The sequence below is a fragment of the Pteropus medius genome, unplaced genomic scaffold (genome assembly GCF_902729225.1).
Source record: "Pteropus medius unplaced genomic scaffold, Ma_sr-lr_union100, whole genome shotgun sequence".
Classification (NCBI taxonomy): Eukaryota; Metazoa; Chordata; class Mammalia; order Chiroptera; family Pteropodidae; genus Pteropus; species Pteropus medius.
In genome coordinates this window covers 3,398,082-3,422,781 of record NW_024340701.1, presented here as the reverse complement: position 1 = coordinate 3,422,781, position 24,700 = coordinate 3,398,082, and the positions used below count along the sequence as shown (strand labels likewise).

At 50.7% G+C, this 24,700-nt stretch overlaps 1 protein-coding gene across 1 annotated transcript in view; it reads left to right on the top strand.

The window, feature by feature from the left end:
* Positions 1 to 24,700, top strand: part of TRABD2B (TraB domain containing 2B) — a 203,771-nt gene that overhangs the window by 158,002 nt on the left and 21,069 nt on the right. The window contains exons 3-4 of the mRNA XM_039885584.1: positions 12,701 to 12,847; positions 19,304 to 19,478. Coding sequence (XP_039741518.1) covers positions 12,701 to 12,847; positions 19,304 to 19,478 — 322 coding nt within the window. The remainder of the gene's footprint in view (positions 1 to 12,700; positions 12,848 to 19,303; positions 19,479 to 24,700) is intronic.

Genomic DNA, 24,700 nt, shown 5'->3' with positions numbered 1-24,700 from the left:
TCCTCATAAGTGTCCTGCTGTGGCCTGGGCCTGCTGGGCAGGGGATGCGCTCCCCGGCACTACAACCACAGTTCTCCCTGTAACTGCAGTATGTCCCCCAAGGACATCCATGCGGCAGGAACCTAGAGGGGAGTGGACTTTGAAAAGAGATGCTGCCGCTGAGAACCCCAGGACTGCTCAATTTTGGAGGCCCCTCCTAATGCTGAGGCTGGGGCCCGTGTTCGGGCTTTTCCCAGCTCTGGTTCCAAGACTGGGCTCCCAGAATGCTACTTCCATCTTATTGCTGAAAAGCACACTTACTGGTTTTGAACACTGGCTCTCCCAATTGCAGACGCTGACAAAAGGAGACAAATACGGACTGGAGCTGAAGGGAGGCCTTCTTTGAGAAAGTGAGCTTCTAAGCAGGGCAAAATGGATGTGTGGGTGTGGACAAGTTGGAGCTAACAGGGACCCCTGCCCCTGATCTGGCAAGGCCTTGATGGCAGGTCCAGGCAGGGCAGTGGAATGCCAGCTTGGGTCTGAGGCCCCATGAGAAAGGTGGCAGGCAGAGGACTAAGAGGCTGGAGCAGTCCTCCTTCTGCCCATGATGGATCCTAGAAGCAGACTAGCCTTTTAATCAACACTTTTGGGGGTCCTTCTCTGCTCCCATAGCTCACACTCAGCCTCATTTCCCAGGTCAGACCTATACAGCAAGAAGGACTTAGACAGCATTGAGTATTTCCCATCTGCAGTGTAAGCAGATCTTTGCTCATCCAGAATATGTCTGACTTCTCTGTATTCTTTTCCCAAGACCCAAGGCTCAGATTTCAGTTCCACATTCTTTTGCCTCGGGTCTAAGAACATTTTCCCTTTCTGTGGTGGGGGTAAGGAAGGGATAAGGGGCATAAAAATCTCAAGCTGTCCAAGTAAAGCAGGCAGATGCCTCATTCCCGCTTTCGTCTGCATCCCGAAGCTTGCTCTGTGGCTTTGGGCACCTTCCTGCCCTCTCTGGACCCTCCCTCACCTGATGTTCTCTCGGCAGAGTCAAAGTCTCCAACTCTCCCATCCTGCTGCCAGGAAGTGACTCCTGTGACTTTGAACAGGCAAAAAGTGGGAGAAGCTGGGACTGCATTTTAGTTTTGTCTGTGAGATCAAGTTCTATGTAGCTGTCTCCTTTGATGGACTCTAGCAAGAGCTTCCGTCCTGACTGTCAAGGCCACAGGTCCCACGCCAGGCTCATGCAGTCTTCTTTCCTTCCTGCCATTCTGAACCGGCTCTTCTTCTGCCCACCTGCTTCCCTGAGTGGGATTCAAGGCTTCCTGAAGTGGAGGAGAAGATGGGGGCCCAGCCCCAAAATTTGAGTCAGGGAGAGGGGGAAGTGTGTGCAAGGGGAGAGACTCAGAGCCCTGAGCTGGAGGGTTCTAGAACATCCAAGCCAGGAAAGACTTGGAATTCTAGCCTGCCTTCACTTTTTCCATGTATCCCCAAGTCACCCAGGCCCAGGTGGGGCCTCCTCACCTCTCCTGGCCGGGAGAAAGCTAAGACTGTCTCCTGCCTACAGTATGTGCTCCTCTAATCCTTTCTCCACACAGCAGCCAGAGGGCAGCTTCTAAACCAAAAGCCTAACCAACCGGTCAATCGCTTGCTTCATAACTTCAGTGGTTTCCTGTGGTCTTTCAGAGAAAATCAGAGCTCCAGATCCCACCTCTGCTCCCTGCTCCAGTCCCATCTCATACCTCCCACCAGCCCCATGCTACCCTCCAGTCCACAGGAGTCGTCCCATTTCCCTGAGCTTGCCAACTTCTCCCAGCCTTCGCATGGGTGTTGACACTCCCTGGAATTTCTTTTCTTGCTCTTCTGCATGATAAGTGCACGTTGCTACCACACGTCCCTGCAGAATCACCTCCTCTGGCAATCTCATAAGTTGTCCTCCCCCGGCAGCAGAGTCTGTCCTTCTGCTGTGTCCATCCCTGAGCCCAGTTTTCAGGAGTGATGTTAGCACCTTTTTGCAAGTCTTCCTTGGGTACCTCTTCCCTTGCTCCACCCCACCCCTGACCTTGAGATCCTTGAGGATAGAAATGGTGCTGATTTGGTTCCCTGGCCACAGCACCCAACACAGGGCCTGGAACCAATCCATATTGAACACCGAGGAGTGAATGAGAATCCATTCCACACAAGCTGCATCCTCAGAGCCATCCCACTGCTGCTTAGGGAACAGAAGTTTCTTAAAATGCCCTAAGGAAGGAGAGTAATGCTTTACAAGGTTTTTAGAATGCTAGCTCACTAGGCAAGGAGGACAAATATTATTTTCCTCACTTGGCAGATGGATGAACTGAGGCCCGGAGAAGAGAAGGGCTTATCCCATGTTCTCATAGAAACTCCACCAAAAGAGCCAGAACAGGAACTTTGCACAGCCTGCACGTAGCAGGGTCCGTATTTGAACCTGGGTCAGAGTCCTGCCCTTTCTGTTGCTATGCAATGTTCATGTCTGAAGCACTTGGTAGCTTATGGTTTAGCAGACAAACGATTTCACTCACCAGCATGGAGTACTCACAGAGCCAGCCCCTCTCTTCCCACCCCAGGCCACCTGGAGGTGCCTGCTCCAATCCTGTCCTCCCTGGCTGCTGCCCAGGACCAAGGCAGAGCGGAGGTCCCCACACTGCTGGAGGGCCTGTGAGACTCCCCCCTCCTCCCTGCAAATTGGTAATTGCTGTGTGGTCAGACCAGAAGGAATTAGACAAGCCCTCTAGGAATTTCATACTGATTTTGCAAATGAAAATGGAGACTTGCCTTTTGAAGTCTAGGCAGCTGTGTCAGCAGGCAGGTCTGACACAGCAGGAAAAATAAAAACTGCACACTTCCAACCAAAGGATGCAGCCACTTCATAATAATAACGATGATGATGGTAACCAGGGCCACTGCCAACCAATCACCTACTGTGTAGACCATCCTTCCTCCGTATGCCTATTTGCTCATCTGTGGGTCCCCATCCATTGCAGCCTCCACAGGCCACAAGACCAGTGTCTGAAGATCAGGCAGAGAAGGGCCAACTACTCCTGCTGAGTAGAGTGCAGAGCCCATGGCCTGAGTTCCGAAGCCCTTCTCTGGATCCCCTCCTGGTCTGACTCCCGGCACATCTTTAAACACGCCACCCACTTCCATGCGTTCCTTTCAACGCCACTCATCCCATACAGCCCAGCTTAAAGCCTGACTCCTTCACTGACTCCCAGGATGTGTCAGAAACCCCCTCTGATGCCCCAAAGCCCCTGGTTGTTTTTTTTTTCCTTTTATCAATAACTCATCACTTGGTTTTATACTCACCTGTCTCTCGGTCTATCTCCTCTACCACATTGGAGTTCCTCAAAGCTTTATAACTGAGAATAGCCCAGCCTAAATGATTCTCTAGAATGTTCTAATACGTTTTGTTCTTTTTTCTCCATGCACAGTATATATTCAAATTAGGAGATCAGAGGTGGTTACTGGGGAAAAAAAAAAAAGATCCACGAGGTGCTCAGTTTGGTTGCCACCAGGGGCAGGGAGGGCTCGGTGCATTAAGCCTGGGCAGAGCTAAGACCCTTGGCCAAGGAGCCCCAACAGTAGGAAAGCATGGGATGTCATTTCCTTCTCCGAGCCTTGGTTTCCCTGTCTGTAAAATGGGGTCAGGAATGTTGGCCTCACAGGGCTGTTAGAAAGAATAAATGAGTTTTCATATGCAAAGTGTCTGGACCCGTGGCCTGTTTAAATCTTGAGATGGTGGGGTGTCACGCCCCTAAAAGTTGGGCTCATAAAGCACGATGTCCAGAGCTGAGAGGTACTCCCACACTCTCGAGTTTCAGTCAGGGTCCTGTGACCTGGAGAGCAGGTTCCACCTTGGTCTGGGTCAGAGCCTGCGGCACCAGAATCTGGGTTTCCAGCCTCCCTTGGACTTATCTGTGCCTAAAACTGAAAACCAAAGGACCCCTCTGCCCTCCAACAGGACAGACCCCACATGAACTCCTTTCCTAGAGACCCCAAGCTTCTGGCCTGCCCCTCCCACCCAGACCCAGCCCAGCTATCAACCTCCCTACCCAGCAGAATGCTAATCTCCTCATGTGGGTGGCTCTGGATTTATGAGCATTTCCTGGCATAACTTGAAGGACAGAAGAGGAAAGCTGGGATCTTTAAGGGTGGTCTTTGGGTGGAGAAACTCGGCATTCAGAGAAAAGAAGGAAAGAAAGCTAGGGTGAGTCAGTCTCAGCTGCCCGCCCAGGAAAGCACAGAGAGCTCCGCCAGCCCACACTGCAGGGCAAATGGAGGATGTGGCCGGCACCGCCGGGGTCCAATGGGTGGGCGTGCACAGAGCAAGGAACATCTGTGCAAGAGGCCGAGTCAATGGTTCTTTGGGTTGTGGCTAAGGGTTTGGGGTAGGGTGTGGTGAGGGTGAGGGAGGGGCAAGCACAGTTCCTCCCCCTTCAGGAGGAAGACAGAGCTGCTTTCATCCTCCATCTGATCTCCTTGCTTTACTCTTGCCTCCCTGAATTCTGCATCAACGCAGCTACCACAGCAGTCTTCTGCTCACACTCTCCAGGATTCCCATCTCACTCGGGGGGAAGCTAGAGGTCTTCAAGGCCCATTGGCCCAACGGGATGTGCCCCCATAGCTCACCCACTCTACCTCTCTGATCATGCCCTAGAAATCCCTCTCCGCCTCTCCAGAGAGCCCTCTGCTCTCCCTGCAGGCCGCTGTGGCCTAGGCCAGGGAGTCGTAGCTGTGCGTGCTCCCCTCCCAAGGCTGTGGCTCTGAGCAGGTTCAGGTTCCTGAGCCCCCACGCCATTCCCTTTAAGGGTTAGGAGAAGGAAAGCTTTCCACTGCTGCTGCTGCTTCTCTCCACCATTCCCTGTCCACACCTCTGAATATTCCCGTCGTTCGGCATGTTTCAACTATCCTTTCAGTTGAACTTACTTCATTGGAGCTCATTTCCCTGGGAATGCACCATCCAATTTCTGTCGAGTCCCTGTCTGAGACAGACTTCATCTACCTATTCCCCTTGCTCACCCCGCTCCAGCCACACTGGTCTCCTTCCTGCTCCTCACACCTATCAGGCTTGCTCTACCTCAGGGCCTTTGCACTTGCTGTGCCCTCTGCCCAGAACACTCTCTTCTCAGATATTCACATGACCACCTCCCTCATCTCCAGCAGATATCTTTTCAAATGTCACTTCATATTGTGACCTTCCTGGACATCTAAAATGTCAATACCAAGACACTCCCCCTCCCCCCCCACACACACACACACACATTCTTCCTATATTCCTTGCCTTATTTTCTCCTTAACAATGATAACTCTCTGACATAGATGTTTTACTAGTTGTTGTTGTTTATTGCCAGCTTCCTCCTACTGAAAGGAAAGCTCCTTTAGGGCAAGGACCTTTATTTGTTGTGTTTACTGCTATATCTCCAGGGCCTAGAAGAATATCCAGTACCTAAGTGCTCAGTAAACATTTGTTCAATGAGTGTGTGACTTGGTCTTTTTCATGGGTGGGTAAAACAAGGCCTGGGGAAGAAAAGTGACTTGCCCAGGGCTTTGTTGTCAAGATTCCGCTGGTGACTAGATCCTGGTCCTGCCTCTCAGCCCAGAGCCGGCCCTGGCTCCAGGAAACCTGTGTTTACTTGGATGCCCGCTGCTTAGTAGCCCAGTGTCTGGAGACAGGATTCTGTGCCGCAGGCCCTGGGGGACTCAGGATACTGAGCAGGAAGCAGGGAAGTTGTCGGGGCAAAGAGAATAAATAAATAAAACTTAGCCAAAGCCTGGTAGGCTCTAACCTTTGAGGAAATAACCCCCAGCTGGGGAAATCTTCCTGCCAGGCAGAGCTACCCTTCTCCCTAACCTAGGGCATTGACAGACTAATGTGGCCAGGGATCCAGAGGGCTCAGCTATCTTAGCTTTGTGTCCTGAGAGCACTGGGTCCCGGCAGGGAGCTGCTTGGGATGGGATAATGGGATGAGTGACTCATTCGGCTTTTCATTCATTCATTCATTCTATAAGTATTTATGAAGCATTTACTATATAAGTCAGGTACTGTGCTTTCTGCTGGAGAAAGAGCCACAGAGACAAATGATTTGCCTGCCCTTGGAGTGTCACCGTTGAGCAGGAAGGGCGAGCATTACACAGTAATGAAGCAGGGGGAGTGCAGTGGTCCAGAAAATGTTAGATGTTTGTGGGGCACTAAACAGGAGACCTGCCCAGTACGTGGCCCAACGAAGTCCTCCTGAAGAAAGAGCATCTGCAGCCAGGTGAAAGGGAAGTGTGAAAGGTATGTGGAAAGAGGATTCCAGGCCGAGGGAGAGCAAGGGGAAGGTCTTGAGGCTGGAACGAAGAGCTTGGCACAAATGAGGGTCTGAACGAGGTTCCGTCAGTCCAGGACAAGGAGGAGAGGCCATGGTCCAGGTGGGTTTACCTTGGGAATGGCGACCTCTTTCCTCTCCTCATATGTCATCTCTGACCAGACCCCAGGGCTAACATTCTGGCACCTCTCCTGCTTCTCAGCTGACTACTCAGAATTTGGGCCTCGAACACTGGCCCCTACTTGTCTGTTTATGCCTGTCTGTCCTGCCAGTGGTCGAATGGAGGTGGCTTGGTGGGTGGAGACTAGGGGCATCAGAAAGAACCAGGACCTGTCAGCTGGACCTGTGTTTGAATCCCTGCTCCATTTCTTCAATGTGAGACCTTGGGCAAGTGACTTCGCTATCTCAAGGCCTCAGTTTCCTTCATTTGTCATGTGGGAATAACGATCCCTTTTCCAAAAGGATTATGGTGTGGGATCGTCTCTCAATATCCTTACAATGGCTCGTGGAACCCGGTTTGCTAATCAATTGGCTTCAGGTACCATCGCTCGCTTCCTTGTTCACTCAGCTCCAGTCACCCTGGCCTCTGCTCCTCCTCACATATGTACAGGGCCTTTGCACCTCTGTTCCCCCCTCTCTCATCACTCCTCGCCCCTTTCCTGCTTCATTTCCTCTGTGTAATGCATACTGTATTTGTCAGAGTTCCTTGGAGAAACAGAACCCATGGGATATATAGACAGACAGACCGACTTAAATACATACATTCATTTACTTTAAGGAACTGGCTCACACATTGTGGAGGCTGGCAAGTTCAAAATCTGCAGAGCAGGCTGGAAACCCAGGGAAGAGGAGTAGATGCTGTGGTTCAAGTCCAAAGGCAGTCTGAGGGCAGAATTCCCTTCCTCGAGAGAAGTTGGTCTTTTTGCCATTAAGGCCTTCAATTTGTTGAATGAGGCCCACCCTCATCCAATTCTAATGGAGCTTAATCTGCTTTCCTCAAAGCCTACTGATTTAAGTGTTAATCTCATCTTAAAAGTATCTTCACAGAAACATGTAGAATAATGTTTGACCAAATATCTGGGTACCATGGCCTAGCCAAGTTGACAAATAAAATTAATCATCACGAGTTCACCCCTTGTCAACTCGGCACCCATGTACATCCCCTTAAATCATACTTAATTAACTCCAGGTAAAGACACTAACAAGGACATGAGTCTGCCTGACGTGATATAACGATCTTGTGTACAACCAAATGCACTAATGGCTTCTGCAGAAGAGGATGCAAACTCTTTGTGTGATGTTTACTCTTCTCCTCGATATCCCATAACTTACATATATGATGTGAAGTTAGCAGTACTTAAATACTCTGATATAAAGTCAATGTTACGTGATGAGGACGAGAAAAGAAAAAAGAGAAGAAAACAAAGACTTTACACACACGCACACACATTCTTAACAAAATAAGAAAGAAATAGTTCTGACAACAAGAGTCCTTGTTTCTGTAACTGGTCACATGGGCATAGCTGGTATTTATAACTACCTTCTTCCATTACCACTACCATTACTGTACTCCCTTTGCCTTCTGCAAACACCTCAGCCAGTCATGGTTCTTTACCTAGTGGGGTGACTTAAACCTTCATTCCTGAAGGTTTTAGGCCATCAGTAGTCCTGTCTGGGTTGGATTGTTGTAGTTTTCCATTGATGTCAATTAAGTACAGGGTGTGATGACATGAAGAGACACCCTAAGCAGCGGTCCCCAACTTTTTGGCACCAGAGACAGGTGCTCCTAAGAGATTCTAATGCCTGATAATCTGAAATGCAGCTGAACCAGTGCTGGGAGCAGCTGTAAATACAGATGAAGCTTCTCTGGCTCACCCGCCGCTCTCCTCCTGCTGTGTGGCCCAGTTCCTAACTGGCCACAGACCAGTACTGGTCCACGGCCCGGGGGATGGGGACCTCTCCCCTAAGAGATCTGCTGTACTCTAGACTTACTCTTCCTCACCTCCTTTGTGGAGCAGCGGTCCAGCTCACCCTGGCAGTCAGGATCAGTCGCCCAGCCAGCACACTAACTCCCTTCTTCACCTGTTGAGACAGAGGCCTGAGGAGCCTAACGTGGCCAGGAAGTAGTCTTAACCTCCAGCTCAATGGGATCATTGTTATGTCTCTAACATTCTAAATATTAATATTTTACTGATCATTTTATTTATTCTCTGTTTTCTCCTCTAGCAGATGAGCTTGATGAGAGCAGGATCTGGGTCCGTTTTGTCCCTGACTAAATCCCCAGCATCTAGAATGGGGCCTGGCACGTGGCAGGTGCTCAGTAAGCATCGCTGAGCTTACTGTGAGAAGTGCCGATTGCCCACGTCAGAGCCCCAGCCTCAGAGCCAGGCCTGTCCAAAGGAGCCTTGGGTCCCAACATCTTTCTTAACAAAGGGGCCCAGCTCCCTTCCTCTCACAATGCAGTGACGTTGCCGAGCTGTCAAGTGAACACAAGGCCTCTGTGTTCGCCATTCCAGTCCATTTAGAACTGTTTACTAGACTAATCTGGAACAATAAACCTGTCCCCACCCTCCTGGCGCCTGCCTCACTCCATCCTAGGCCCATGTTTGAAGATGTGTTTAAATTCTGGGCCTACACTCAGCAGACGCCGTGGGCCAGCTCCTGGCCAGGGAGCACTGGTAAGGGGGGCGACCGGGATACTCAGGGCCCCTTGGTGGCCGGGCCTGCCACACAGCCATCCAGGGAGTGAGGCAGCTTTAGTCTTCACCTGGTGTTTGTTATTCCATGTCAAAGCTTTATTGTAAACATTATCCTAGAGTGTGCCACCAAGGCTACGTGCAGGCGAGGAGGGTTTGTTATTCTAAAGTGGCCGGGAACAGAAGGCACGGAGGCCTAGGAGTCTGGGAGCAGTGCGGGCTTGGGAATTCAGGGTGAACGAGAGGGAGGCAGCAATCAGTACCAGGCGCTTCTTCTGTACAGGGCCTAGAGGCCCCACTTACCGCCCTCTACTGTCATGGCCAATTGGCAAATCTGCCTCTAAAATGAGCTCCATGTGGGTAGGAACCAAACCCAATTAATACACCAACCCCAGATCCCTGCAGAGAAACAACAGAAGGTAAATGTTTGTTGAACGAATGAATGAGTGAATGAATGAATGAGTGCAACTTTCCTATATCTGTTGGAAGCACTAAGAAGGCTCATGAAGGAGCTCATTTTACTTTGGAGTCCTGGACATGGGGACCTGATCATTTTATTTATTCTATTCATCATTTTATTATGAAATCACAGACATGATTTCAAACCCCAGCTCAGTCCTTCACAAGCTGTGAGGCCTTGGGCCTGTCCTTCCCATCTGCTTCTTTGGTTTCCTGTCTATAATAGGGACACCATCCCTGCTGGCCGCCCCTCAGGGAGAGCAGAGGGAGGCCCCCGTGGGCAGTGGTAAACCAAGGGGGGCGTTCCACGGTTAGACTACCCAGGCGCAAGTGCACACCCCAGCCCTCTCTAGCTTTTTCACTTTGGGTGAGTTACTTAATGTCTCTTTGTTGCAGTTGTGTTTTTTTTTTTAATCTATTAAATGAGACTGATACTAGACCTATCTCAGAGTTGCTGTAAAGGTTAAATAAATTAATATGAGCTTAAAGGGTTCCTGACACATAATAAATGCTCAATAAAAATAGTGATCCTAGTAATGAATGGATGAGGACTGTCTCATAAATTGCAAAGGATGGATACAAGGCAGGAGGTATGGGGATAGGGACCTGTGATTCAGGGGCAGCCTCCTTCCTTCTGAAGCAGTTCCTGAACGTCTGTGGTCCAACAGTGAACACAGAGGCAGGCTTCCTGCCTACACCAGGCTCTTGGTCTAGACAGGCAGGGAACAGCAGATTGTCTGAAATGGACAATTGATGGGATAAGTGCCAAGATCAAAGGAAGCACAGGGGTCCGTGGGAGGCACCAAACCCTGCCGGGGTTGAGGAAGTCCGAGATGACAGGCTTGGGTTTGGTCACAGCCTACCACACTCAGCTGTGCCACACTGGGAATGCCTCTTCAATGATCTGTAACAAGCTAATAATAAATACTCCCTGGCCATATCTGGCTATTTCACAAGGCTCCAGAAAGAAAATGGGTATGGCACTGTATGTGGGATGAATGTGTACTGTGGACATCCAGAAATCCAGCCCCAGGGCCCAAGGCGCTGCAAAGCATCTTGGGGTGGGTGTCAGGAGACCTGGGTGTGAGCTCACTTTGCCCGCTGGTCACTGTGTGGCCTTGAGTAAACCCATCCTGCCCACTCCGGGGCCCTGTCTCCTCTCCTCTTCTATATGACAAGGACTTAGGATGAGATTAGTGGTTCTCAGCTGGGCTCCAGGGGTACCTATGGGTTCCACAGAGAAGCTTTGGGTGTCCTTGCTGCAGGGAGACATTGAGCCAGCAGGACCTCAGGCTCCAGCCTGTGTCCCTTATATCAGTCAGGGAAGTTTTCATTTTTATTTGCTCCACATTTTGAATTCCAAGGTTACGTTCCCTTTGGAAAACAATAATAACAAAAACAAACAAACAAAAAGAATTCTGTGGCTAAAAAAGGTTGAAAAACCACTGGACCAGGTGACCTCCACAAGCCCTTCCAGCTCCAGTCTAGAAAGGCTTAGGTCTAACTGTTTTCTTCTGTTATTTAGCAAGCATTTATCCAGCACTTTCTAAATGCCAGAACTGTTCTTAGCACCCTACAGACTGTAACGTGCTTAATTCAGTAGAACACCTAGCTCAATGAGGGCCGCATGACTGAGGAAGTGACTTCATGTGGCTAGGAGGGTCCAGGAGAGCCATTTTCCTTGAGGCAAGTCTTCTGGGTGCCTGAGCAGATGACCTCACCACAGGCTAGGTGCTGCTTGGCCAGGCCGACTCTGAGAAGTATCAGGGCAAGATGTGGTCACAGGAAGTCTGTGTGTCCCAGCCCCCAGAGGAGGAGAGCAGAGCACTCCAGCTTGACACGGATGCTTTCATCCAAGGCATGAGCCATGAAGGAGGAAGTGCTTGTTGCCTTAGCAATGTCTTCAGCAACAGGGCCACTGCCTCCTGTGATCTATCCCCAGCCACCATGCTGCCATCAACACCCTGCACCAGGTGGCTGCAGATCGGATTTCAGGGGTGATGGTCAGAGCCTGGAGAAGGCCCAGAGGTGGGATGGTGGGGTGTGACCTCATCTCCAGCCAGCTCATTAGGGGGAGCAGCCCGGGTTACTGCATCTCAGCACAATCCAACTCTCCTGCCTGCCAGAAACAAATGTAGGAGAAGGAGATGGGTGGAGGTGATCGCACAAGCACAAGCTCGGCCCCATTGCCCATGACAGTATTTTGGCCAGATTTCGTGTACCTATTGCGTGAGCCTTTCTGTTCGCATTGTGTGTTCTGGAGCCATGCGTCTGATGCCACTTGGTAGGAACTTCTGCCATGTGGTGCTGGTGTGCCCCAAACGCAGACAAGAATTGAGGAAGTTCCTTCTCCTCCTGGGCCTCAGTTTCCTCATCTAAAATGGGACATTTTAGGTCATCTCTCAGGGCCCTTCTACCTCAGGCAGGCCATGTTCCATTACAGCCGTGGTCCCCAAATGCCAGAAGCAATCAGGCTGTAGAGAAGTTCCCAAGGAGCCCGTTAAAAATATGCATCCTGGGCTCAACCTCAGAGATTCTGATCCCAGGGTTGGGGCCTTGGCATTTGATATGCTACATAACACGCCGAGTGATTCCGATGCCTGGGTCTACCCGGGACACGGCTGTGCCCCCAGAGCCTGGCATGGTGGCCTGGAGCACCAAGGAGCTTGAGGAAGCACATGCCGGGTGGGCTCGGAGGGGCTCAGCTCCTAGGCCTTTGCCGGGTGTGAGGATGGCTTCCGGAGCAGGTGGCATTTCGCTTGGGTCTTGACATCGAAGTGGGCATTTTCTGTGTTTTGTTTATTTGTTTGTTTTGCTTTGTTTGGAGGGTGCCCTTGATTACAAAATGAGCCATCTATGCTCGTTCTAGAACTTTCCTAAACACAGGGAAAGAAAGGAATCCAAAGAAAAAACTCACCCATCATTCAAAAACCCAGACACGCTACAGTTCTCATTTTGCCACATCGTTAGATAAGATGTTGTCACCCAGAGCCAGAGTGGGGACCTGTGTGGGCAGAAGGCGGGAGACGAGAACAGGCTGCATGTGTTCAGAGGCCAGTGAGTAAGGAGCGGGAAGTGTGGAAACATTCAGCCGGCGCCAGCTGGTGCTGGCCCCACACACCTTCTCCGTTTCGAGGCCTGTTACCCAAAGTCCAGAGGGAAGAACGCCAGTCCCGGAGGTGTCAGAGACCTCGGCCAGGTCCCTGAGCACAGCCCTGATTTCTCTCTCTTTCCTCTGCCCAGGTGCTGTTTGCCCTGAACCAGACTCTGCTGCAGCACGAGAGCGTGCGGGCCGGAAGCCTGCAGGCACCCTACACCACAGAGGACCTCATTAAGCACTACAACTGCGGAGACCTCAACGCCGTCATCTTCAACCATGACACATCCCAGGTGAGGCTCCCCTCCTCCAGCCCAGACAGCCTCTGGGTCACCAGCTCCCCAGGCCAGGCCCATATGAACCCACCTGGCATGTATTAGACACCTACTATGAGCCGGGTGCAGGCAGTCTCTCCAGCCATGGTGAGCAAGAGCTGTTGGGATCCCCATTTTACAGATGGGAAAACTGAGGCTCAGAGAGAGAAAGAGACTTGTCCAAGGCCACACCACTCATTAGTTGTTGGGTTATAGAGTTATCAAGAGTAGCACTTGAACCTGCTGTGTGTAGAACCTGGAAGCTTAGCCTGGAAGAACAAGGAGGCCTCCGGGAGGCTCAGGTCAGCATCTGGGGAAATTAAAGCCCAGAGAGAGCAAAGTCCGCAATTACTCAGAGCTTGGGCTTGGGTCCAGCCCAGGGCATTCTGCCTTGAGGAAAATTATTATCAGGCTGGGCAGACAATAGGTGGGACCCTGAGAGCTAAGCATGACTCCATCAGGCCCCCCAATGCCCTCGGGATAAATTCCGAGATACTTCAACCAGCATTCAAGGCTCTCTATGTCCCACCCTCCACTGGCCTTGTCACAGCCCAGGTCCCCCACCACACAGAGCTTGTTCTGCTGACCAGTGCCACATGCAGCTCTTCCCCAATGCAGTTTGCCCTTTCAGACTGATCTGCCTTTGTCCAGGCTTCTCCCTCCTGATGACCTCCCCCTTGGCCATGGTCAAATGTCACCTTCTCTGAGAAACTCTCCCTGACTCTCTGGATGGAGTTAGGTATTCTCCCAGATACTTCTAGGCCTGCTGTGCTTTCTAGGTCACGGTGCTTGGATCTTCATTCATTCAAGAAGCAGTCGTATTAGTCAGAACAGGCCACTTCCCTGCTCAGGACACTGTAATGGCTCCTCATTTTTCTCAGGGAAAAATCCAGAGTCTCTACAATGGCCTGCATGGCCCGTGTCTTCTCCCCGCAACGTCATGTCCTCGGCCCTCCCTTCACACCCGCCACTCCAGCTGCATGGGCTTCCTTGCTGTTCCATGAGCCCAGCTGGCATGTTTTACTTTGGCACCAGCTGTTCCCTCTGCCAGGAATACCTTTCCCAGGTGTCACCAGGGCTCCCCCCTGCTCTGCCTTCAAGGCTTAATTCAAATATCATCGTCTCAATGAGGCGGGCCCTATCTACCCAACCTAGAATTGCAACCTGACTTCCACTCTCACACACTCTCCTCCCCTTTCTTATGCTCTGCATTCTCCCCGTGGTCTTTATCATTTTCTCACACACTTATATATCTTGATTCACTGATCAGTGATTAGTTACTATCTGTCCTTCCTCACTAGAGCAGAGCTCCCTGAGGGCAGCTAGGATCTGTTTCATTCAACGGTATATTCCAAGTGGCTAGAGCAGTGCCGACCATAGAGCACAGTGACAGTGCCGACCATAGAGCAGGACAGGCACAGTGATGTGAAAAGGGCTATTGAGGAGACCAAGACAGACTCAGGAGAGATGGGGAGATTCGGCCAGCGATCTGTGTGATCCTTGCTGTGAGGGAGATCAGAGGATGTGTTGGGAGCCTACAGCAGGAGCAGGAATTTAGATGGGCTTGGGGGTCGGGAGCGGGGCTGGGATGAGAAGGAAAGATTCCTGCAATATGAGAGGTTAGAGAAGAACCTGAAATGGCCACAGAGAGGAGGAGGAAGAATGTCCCATCGGAGGAAACTGCATGCGAACAAGCCGGAGACAAGAGAGAGAGGAGAGGAGAAGTGTGAGCATTTGGGCTGGAGGCACAGCCGGGGACCAAGCCATGACATTCTTTCTGAATGCCGCCCCACTAAATCCAGAGCTTGAGGGCAAGGCTGGGGTGCTCATCTGTCGGTCCTGGTGCCAGCATAGAGCCTGGCACAGAGCGTGCATCCGTGAGCAGCTGTCACATGAGTGAATGTGGGTGTGTGTTGTGCTCCATAGAGTGTAGAGAGTAAAAGAGGGAGGATCTGTAGACTCGGCCACAAGAGGCCCAGGATTCCAAGAGAACTCTGACACCATGAGGCTCATAGACGTTTCACCAGTCATTCACTTCGTGACAGAGCTGCACCCTATGTCATCCACTAGGAATAGGCTAGGAGCCCTGAGCAGCCAGAGAGCTCTGTGGCAGAGGGGATCTTGTCACCGCTTAAGATAGCTTGACCATGATGTGGCTGGGCTGGGGGGAGAAGTATTCAGGACAGGGCCCTGACCAGGCTGCGGCTGACACAAAGCTGAGAGAGGGAGGAAGCGGGTGACCTCAGGTGATGGCAAGCTCAGATTTTCTTTGAGCCTGTGTCCAGAACCACTGATTTGTCTCTGGCAGGTGAACTGCATCTGGGGTCTCCTGGCAGTGCCCGTACTTGATATTGGTTCACCCAGATTAGAGTGGCGACCCAGGCTGCACCCAGGCATGCACAGGCAGTCTATCCCTCAGGGCGTAGCCGCAGGGCAGCACGGCTAAATCCAGTGCCCATGTGCCAAGGGAGAAAGGGTCCAGGTGCAGTAGGGCTATGTCTGCAGCTGGAGGCCTCAAAGGCTGCAGGAGCAGAGGACACAGGGGCTGTGGGGGTATGATCACTGATTCAGGATGATGGTAGTATTGGAGCGAGGCTGGAGAGTAGAGTAGGGTGAGGATGAAGGAAGGGACCGGCAGGCAGAGTAATCTGCCTGGTGAGGGTGCAGGAAGGTGAGAGGTCCTGAGGAAAGATATGCAGAGCAGAGGGCAGATCACATGGGGGTGAGAATGTCCGCTGAGGGGAGGAAGCCCTGGAGTGTTCAAGCCTGAGATTAGTGTGGTCATAAATAGGCCTGTGGCTACAGTGCCAAGGATAATGAGGTGACCTCTGGAGGCCAGGAAGAGACAGGCAGAATGCCCAAGGTGATAAGGTTGAGGAACAGGGGCCGAGAGCACATTCTTCCCGGTCTACCTTGCTTCCCCACCCACCTCACCTTCAGAAATGGCTGAGGCTGACCTCCCACAGCTCTAAGGTCACCTGCATTGTCAGTGCCCCCAAATCAGAATGATCCCTCCCCTGGGAAGTCTTGTCTGAGATCCCTAGACTGCATTAGGTATAGAGTGGCCATATATTTATCATCTAAACTCAGGCACTTCTGAGAGTGAAAGCTAATATATAATTAAAGGTCAGAATAATTAACAGAATAATTAACAATCTACCCTAGCCATGAACCTAGACTGTCATGGAGAAACCAAGACACATGGTCACCCTGTTAGGTGCCTCTTTCCTTCCTTAGTCCTTCAGCACCCTTTCAAAGCACGGATCCCACAGCATTCTCATGTGAAGTCTGACTCCCCACTGGGCTGCAAATTCTATCCAGGGCAGCAGACCCAGGCCGAGGGCTCTCTGTGGCCCTCTGGCCCAACACAGGCGAGACTGGTGAAAGTTCTCGGAAGTTGTCTGTTGGATGGGTGGGGTAAAGAGAAAGGATGAGGCCATTGAGGTCAGTGACACATGAAGACTGAGCACTTGACTGCCAGTCCTAGTCATGGGTCAGGGGAGCCTACACTGAGGTCATCCCCCATGGCCCCACCCCAGCTCTGTCCAGCCTATCTTCTCTTTACCCCATCTCAGACCCATCACCCTAGGGCCCTGGGGACCTGACGTGTCCTCTTTAAAATCTTATCGTGCATCCTGCACTTAAACTTTTCATAGGAGATTTAAGGCTGCCGACAAGTCTAATGACATCATTAATTTGCTCCCATCCCACCCACACCCAAACCCAGGCCCCATCCTTGGCATGGAGCCCATCATCATGAACCGGGCGAGAGAATGTCAGCCAGCTGCTGGGCAGCCCAGGGAACTGGAGTGTCTAGCCCAAATCCTCTGCAGCTTTGATGTTGAAATTTCTGGTTCTTGTTCTTGTTAAATTTTTTTTAGCTCCCTAAGGAATGGAGATTTATCTTCCCACAAATGCACACTCGTCAGGAAGCAAAGGAGGGAAGTCGTCTGCCTGCACCCTTGATAGAAGGGCAGGGGAACAGAATACCGCCATCATGGCTCTCTGAAGATTCTGAAGGAATGCTTTGTCGTCTCTGTCTCTGCCCCCTGCCTAGGGCCACCCTTCACTGTAGCCTCTGCCATCATAAGGGAAAGGTGACAGAGCTAGCTTCATCCCCCAGGCTAGTTGTACAAAGCTGACATTCAGTCAGGATTTCTTTTGTGCCATGCACTGTGCTAAGTGCTTTCCAAAACTGATCTTACTTAATTCCAACAATGTATATTACCCCCATATTACCAGTTTGGAAACCGAGTCTCAGACAAGCCAAGTTACTTGCTAGTTATAGAGGCCACTCAACTGGTAAGTGGCAAAAGAGGGGTTCCAGCTCAAGTTATCCTGGCCATCAGACTTCAGGACCCACATTCCTACTACCATAACTCTACTTCCTCTCAGCTCATTCACTCATCCATTCATTCACTGATTGAACAGATATTTATTTGTTGGTACAACATCGTCTCACATTCTTTCCTACGTCCAAGGAATGAAGAGAAGCCTATGAGGGCTGTGTTTCCAGGAATAACCCTTCCGAGTCACAGCTCTCTGTTCCCCCTTTACTCAGAAGCCTGCGGTGTTGCCTTTCTCATAGCTAAGGTCTAACTGTGGTCTGTTTTGTCAGGGCTGCCAATCATCCCTTCCACAGTTGGAGGAGGGCATAAGGGCTCCATTTCGTCATTTATCCACTTGCCAAACAACCCCTGAACACCAACTCTGTGTTGGCCCTGTTGGGCACTGGCATGGCTGCTGCGTACAGCTATACGTGTTGTGCACTACACAAACTTAGGATACGCCAGTCACATCATTGTCTTGTCCAGCCGAGAACAGCAAATCAGGGCTTTCTGGCAGAGAAGCCCCACTCTCTCACTCTGGGGAATTCACTGATCCTTGGCCAGCAGATATCAGAGACAGACAGCTGTCTCAGCCTTCTCCAAGTCCCTTGGGGTTCACCCTCCATTGACGCCTCTATTTTCCTCAGAAAGAGAGTTGGCAACTCTTCAGGGGCTCTAGAAGCGATGCAACTGGGCCACACGACTCTTCTTGGGACTGAAACCTGCAGAAATTATTCTCCTTATGCCAGACTCTCTGTCTAGCTAATTCACCAGTCAGCTAGGCCTCATGTTCTGTGCTTTCTGCGTGGGTTGATGAGCACAGAGAAATGGAAGAAGGGACACCATGTGGAGGACAATCCTGTGAGCAAGAGCTTGGAGGTCGAAAAGACATGGGCAGGTCGTTGGGAAAGAGTGGGTATGTTCTGACTTACTGCCTCAGTTTTTTCAATGGCCCATGGCTTCCCCCGAGGCCACACCCACATGCTGGAATCCACAGTGCAGGAATACCTGGACCTGCCATCCAGGTGGGAAAGACAGCATACCTGGGAACGGAAGAACACAGGAGGAGGCAATATGGTGAGAAAGGACAGCACGACTTCGTGTTGAAGATTCCAGAAACCTTTATTGAACATCTGCTGTGTTCCAGGCATTGATAAAGGCTCTCTGTCCCTGAACTCGAGCTCTCTCTCTAGTTCAAGAACATGTCAGTGACGCTGGCCCCTAGGTCGTGTGGCTGGGGGTGGACACTGGGCCCAAAGCTGAGAAATCTGGATAGTTCTAAGCCAGGTTGCTGAACAAGCCATCGTTATGTGAAGAAGCTGTGGTCCTAGGTTGAAGTTTTAAGAAGCATAGAGCGGTTTGGGTTATGTCCTCGGAAGTGGTGGAACTGGAGATGGGGAGGTAGTGGCAGCAACAGATGGTAACTAAAGAGGGCTCAGGCATTGGAAAAACCCAAGGTTAGGAACCCTCGTCTCATCTCTGTAGGGCAAAGTGGGCTGAATACAGCACCCATCACTTCATGTAACCCCTCCAAAAATATTGTCAGCCCCATCTTACAAATGAGGAAATGGGCTCAGAAAAGTTAAGTAACTTGGCCAAAGTCATGCAATGTCAGAAAAGGGCCTGAAGCCCAGGTCAGCCTGAGCCCGTACCCCACAGCCTTTCTGCCACATAAGGCAGCTCAGCTAACCTTCCATACCTGCTTGCTGAACCCAGTTCCTTGTATATGCCATGCCAGGCTGCTGAAGGGACAGTAGTGAAGTAGCTGAGCTCTGTCCCACCCCCCGGATCTTGGCATCTAGAAGCTGAGATTAAACAAGACAGACGCAGGAGTGGTACACATGGGAGTCCCCGCTTCTTATCCTGGCTCTGCCACTCTGCACATGTCTCTAGATCTTTTCACCCTTGCTTTCTTCATTTTTAAAACCGGAATAACAACACTCATCTCAAAGGGTTTTGGAATTGATGAAAAACATATACAAAATATACAGCCCACTGTAGGGACTTAATAAAGGTAAGTTGCCCTCCTGCCTGGGCTGCGTGTGTTTATTTGAAGCCGACCTTGCTCCAGAAAGAACTGAAGGCAGCCTCTGTCTTGCCTTTACAGCTGCCCAATTTTATCAACACCACCCTCCCGCCGCACGAGCAGGTGACAGCCCAGGAGATCGACAGCTACTTCCGCCAGGAGCTCATCTACAAGAGGAACGAGCGGATGGGGAAGAGGGTCATGGCACTTCTGCAGGAGAACGAAGACAAGATCTGCTTTTTTGCCTTCGGAGCAGGTTTGGGCCAGAGTGGGGAAGAGATTATTTACAAAATCCTTAAGGGCTGGGAGATTTGCTAAACCTTCTCCTGACCTCTACTTCATGAAGGGAAAAGTGGGACCCAAATGTGGCTGGAAAAGCCACACAGTGCTCAGCAGAGGTGGGACCCTAAATGGTTCTCCTGCTTCTAGTAAGAGTTCATTAATAATAGTCCCCATAGGCAAGGGGAGTGACCCCTGCCAGGGCCAGAACAACCTCCGTGGCCCCTTCGTACCCAAGGAGGCCATGTTGAGAGCCCAAAACAGAATCAGCTCTCACTGCCCAGCCCAGCCTTGGGCCCCACTGCCCCAGCAGAGTCCAGGCCAAGACTATGAGGGCATCTGGTCAGGGCATCCTGCTCTGGAATGATGACCACAACAGGGTTGCTGCCCAGAGCTCAACCAGACCCCGGATCCTCCCTGGACCTAAGAGGAGCTGCTGGTGAATCCAGCCACTGAGGGAGGCCAGTAAAGATCCAACATTCCACATCCCCACTTGAGTGGCAGAACCTCCCCGTTCCACCTGTTCCAGGGCTCAGGACCAAAGCTACCCAGGATCTGGGGGTAGCTAGACCCTGATCTTTCCTGTGGGCAAAGAAACAGTAGGAGAGACTAAAAATGAAAATCACAGCAGTGTGGCCAGCCCTGGACACTGACCCCCTCCTCCTGAAACCCAAGTCCATGGGGATACAACTATTTACTCAGGCACCAGGCCGGCGTGCAAGCATCATGCCCAGCTCCAGTTCCTTCCCCATCTCTGAAATCCAGCTGGTCCCTAGTCGGTCCTATTGATGGACCAACAAGAATTCTCACACCCATCTACTCTGTTGATTTCCACTGCCACTGTCCCAGTCCAAGCCTTCATCAGCCTACTCATCCTCTCCCCCCTTCCGCACTGCTTCCCACGGTGTAGCCTGTGATGGGTGCCGAATCTGTCTCCCACTCTCGCCTTGAGCTCTGGGAGGGCACGTACTACTTAATTATCCCTGTGTTTTTAGCAGCACATAATAGGTTTTGAGCTTGATGAGTGCGTGAAAGAATGAATGACTGAAGAAATGGACAAATAGTGAATGTTGACCAGATTCTTCTATTCTGGTCTTCTCTGGGCCTGGTGAATTTAGGTCAGGTCAGCAGTAAAGGTCTCCCACTCTCCAATAACAGCAGGTCCAGAGCCATGTGCATATCTTGCTGGCAGCTGCCACTTCTGGCTCAGTCACACCTAGAACAAATGGCCCACTCTGCACTGTAAATCTACCCTCTACCCAAGAATTTCAAATCTGGACACAGCATCCAAGCTCGAGCCTGCCCACCTCTCATAGCCATGGCAGAAGGAGGTCCACAGAGGCCAGGACACAGGCAAAGCTCATGGCAAGTCAAGAATAAAGCCAAGACAAGACCCTGGCCTAAGAGGAATGATCCAGGTGCTTTGTTCTTATGCACAGGCAGGGAGACAGCTAAGCAGTCCTATGATAGCTGGCGTATTGGCAGGGAGCATGTCCACACACAGTCCATGGCAAGAGATGTCCACATCTGCCTCACTGCATTCTTGTGGCCATGTAACTCCCAGGTCCCACATCCTGTGGCAGGTTAAGGATTTATGTGCAGGTCCAGGCCAAACATTCTTCAGTGGGATGTGACCTTTTAGATACACGCTCTCCACTGCACACACTCCTATCCTCTGCAGTTCCATCTCAGTCCTTCCCAGACCATTGGGCACTGGGGACATGAGTCAGTCTGTCTTTGGTTGCCCATCCTCTGTATCGTCCTCAAAGAAGGCACAAGGCCCCGAAAGCTGTGGGAGGGAGAGAGGGCCTGTGCCATCGAAAATATGCCCGGCCATCTCCCAGGCATGCATGTGCTCATGCAAAGGTCTCTCAGGTCCAGTTTCACTGGGTGTCTCCATGAAGCAGCTTAGGAAACAGAAACATAGTTATAAGACACCCCAGCCACCCCCAATCTGACCTTGCCAGGTGTCTGAGCCAGGCCCCTGCTGAGGTTCTGCCCATCTGTTGCGGGCCAGCCTGAGAGCTCATGAGTGCAGATTGGTCTCTCCTCTGTTCTGCTCTACAGGAGATTCGGGGCGAAGGGCCAGAGCTTTGGAGTCAGGATGCCTGGGTGTACAGCATGGCACTGCCACCACCAGCTAAGAGCCATCTCGCTCTCAAGGGCCTTGGCCTCCAGTCTGTAAAATGGGGATAATACACCACCTCATCAGATTGTGCTAGATCATCAGATTGTGCTAGATCATTGTGCTAGATCAAAACTCCACCAGGGTAGAGATGTCCTCATAATAAATAAAACACCTACTGTGTGCCAGGCACTGTTCCAGCCTCTCAGATTATATTACCTTCAATCTTCATAGTAACACCACTAGATGGGTTATATTACGCATATTTTCCAGATGAAAACCAAGGCCCAGAGAGGGTGAATGGCTTTCACCAGCCATACGAGTAGACTTCTGACTTGAATCCTGGCCTCCTGGGTACAGGTCCTGACCCTTTCTCCTATACATGATGCCCCTGCTGTATAGAAATGTTGACGATTTTGTGAGAAGGTTGCCTTTTTAGCTGGTACAGCTCACAAAAGAATACTCTCCTAGCATCTGTGATGCTTCTGCAGCAAGGCGCTACTTGGCCTCTTCTGGAGTTTATTCAACAGGTTAAGGGGCAGTTGGGGTACAGATATTCATGAAAACTCTAAGCAGGCCTGGGTGATACCTTGGGGCCTAGATGGAAGCCCTGCCTCTCTGTGACCAATGTGCAAACTGACATTATGGAGCTAATCGACTGCCATGGAGGAGTGAGCAAGCTCAGGGGGAGGGGAGGCCTGGTTCTCGACTGCCAGGATCATGCAAATGGACAAGCCAACCCTGAAGGGCCCCCAAAGATCTTACGTGGGTTTTTATTTCCTTTGGTCTACAAACAACTGAGAAAAAGAAGTACAATTAAGGGAATTTTTATTAGCTAAATTTATGCAATTTGCTGGCTTATCTTTTAGTCTGAAATTATCTTCTTTCTACTGTGTTTGAAGTTAAACATCCTTTTTAAAAATAATGGTGATATAAGGCAAATGGAGCTTTCAAAGCCTTTACTTGGCAAGATTAAAAGTTAGTAACTGTATTATTTCCCTCACCCACTTACCTTTTCTAAATATAGAGAACTGAGCATGTTTAAAACATGATAGGAAGAATCCGATAGAAGGAGGATGTTACAGGAGAGCGAGTGGAAAAAGATTACTAGTCCAGGGTTCTGAAAAGGCAGGAAGTGGGTTGACCAGAGCAGAGAGAGAGGGTTTGGCCTGGGGTCGAAGGGGCACCTCCTCACGTTTCTAATAAGAGCTCTACTCTATAAAGTAGAAGGTGACGGCATCTGCAGAGAAGAGGAGGAAGGTGGGAAGGTTCTTGTTTGAAGAGAAGAGAACATTTGATGTAAATGCAAGAGAGACTGGTTGCAAGAACTGACATGGACAAGAAGTTAAATAGATTCCATTTCATGAGCCAACTGTGATTGAGTGGTAGTGGCTGCCTGGAGTGGGATGATGTGAAGGATGGTAAAACCACATCAGAGCTCAGCAGAAAGAAGTCCTGATTGATTAGCGATGCCTGCTGTGGACCAGGATTAGGGCGCATGCCTGCCTGGTATCTGCTAGGAACAGAGATAATGTTGACTGGCAATGAGGGCTCTTGAACTTGCATTGTTCCCCAAGACACAGGTTGTAAGATTTCTTACAGCAACACTGAACATCTAGGGTGTATATGTGGATGCTGCACCCCAGGCCTCCTGATTTTATCTCAGCACCCCTTGCTCAGTGAGCATCCCACAGTGTGTGAACTACTCCAGGGCAGGGCCCAGACCTCCTCAGAATTGCAACACCTGAAACTGTTTTTTAAAGACATACTAGTCCAAATCACCTAGAATCAAGTTTATTCCATTCGGTCTCGTGGAATCTCTGGACACTAGGCTTCAGGGGAGTCTCATTCTCAGGCACTAAAAAAAAACGATAATTTTGTCCCTAGCTCCAGGAAACTGGGGCTTTCTCAGGACGTGGTTGGTTACTTGTTCTACCACTTTGCATCCTGGAACAGAATGAATAATGTAGGAACCGACAGAACTGAGTTGGAGGCATGAGCCAGGCTCAGGGGAAGACCAGGTAACCTCTAGGGCCTGTTCATTTTGAACTCTGAGAACCAGAGATAAGCCCAGGTTATCACACCTTCTGTAACCCTCATGTGCTGTAATCTGAATATAATTCTACCTTCTGACGTTGCAAATCCTTGGGCCCTGACGTGCTATGGTTTTAAGATTGTGTGGTTCTGATATCCCAACACCTATCGTCATAGCATTCTACCATGCTGGCATAGTTTGCTCCAAGCCCTCTTGGATTCCTTGGGAGGAATGTGGAGCAAAGAGCCTTCCAGGACCTAAAATTACCTCCATGTAGGACTGCTGCCACTTGCACCCGCAAGAAGCAGAGGTCCAGGCAGAAAGCTGCATTTGAAGGATTAAAAAGTGGGCTGCGTGAGCACCAGAGACAGAGGGGCTGTAGCTCTACCCTGAGTGCCCACATAGCCAGCACACCCAGCCTCCAGGTCTGCGTCAGCCTCCCTCTTACCCCAGCTAAAGTGCCACAGACCCACAATGGGAAACACGCCAATGGGGCTGGGACACAGAGGCCCATTGGTGCTGAAGACCCAGGTTTGAGAGAAGGGAGAGATCAAAGTCCAACATACCGAACACCATTAATAGCTTTTATTTTTACCACTTTATTTATTTGCTCATGAGTCTATAATTCGGGCAGGGCTCAAAGGGGTGCCACTGAAGTCACCTGGGTCAGTGTGACGGGGCTAGAAGGCCCACCTGCAGGGACACGTCTTTTATTAATAACAGCAGCAGTTGCTCCCTGGGAGTGAGCATTGACCTGCTTGAAGAACACCCACATCCACTAGCACATGACCTCCAGGTCTTCAATTCCCCTTGGAGGGAGACACGATGATATTTATTATTCATTAGCAGATGGGTAAATTGAGGTATAGATGAGAAGAGAAAGAATATTAGAACTGCAGAGAAACGATCCTCCTGACAGCCAGCCTCCCTCAACCATCAGCTGTTGCTTGGGCCCTTTGTTCTGCTGAGGATGTCCTCCTCCTCTCCTGCTCAAGCCTCTCATGACCTCTTCCCCCTCCTCTCTGGGCTCCCCCAGTCC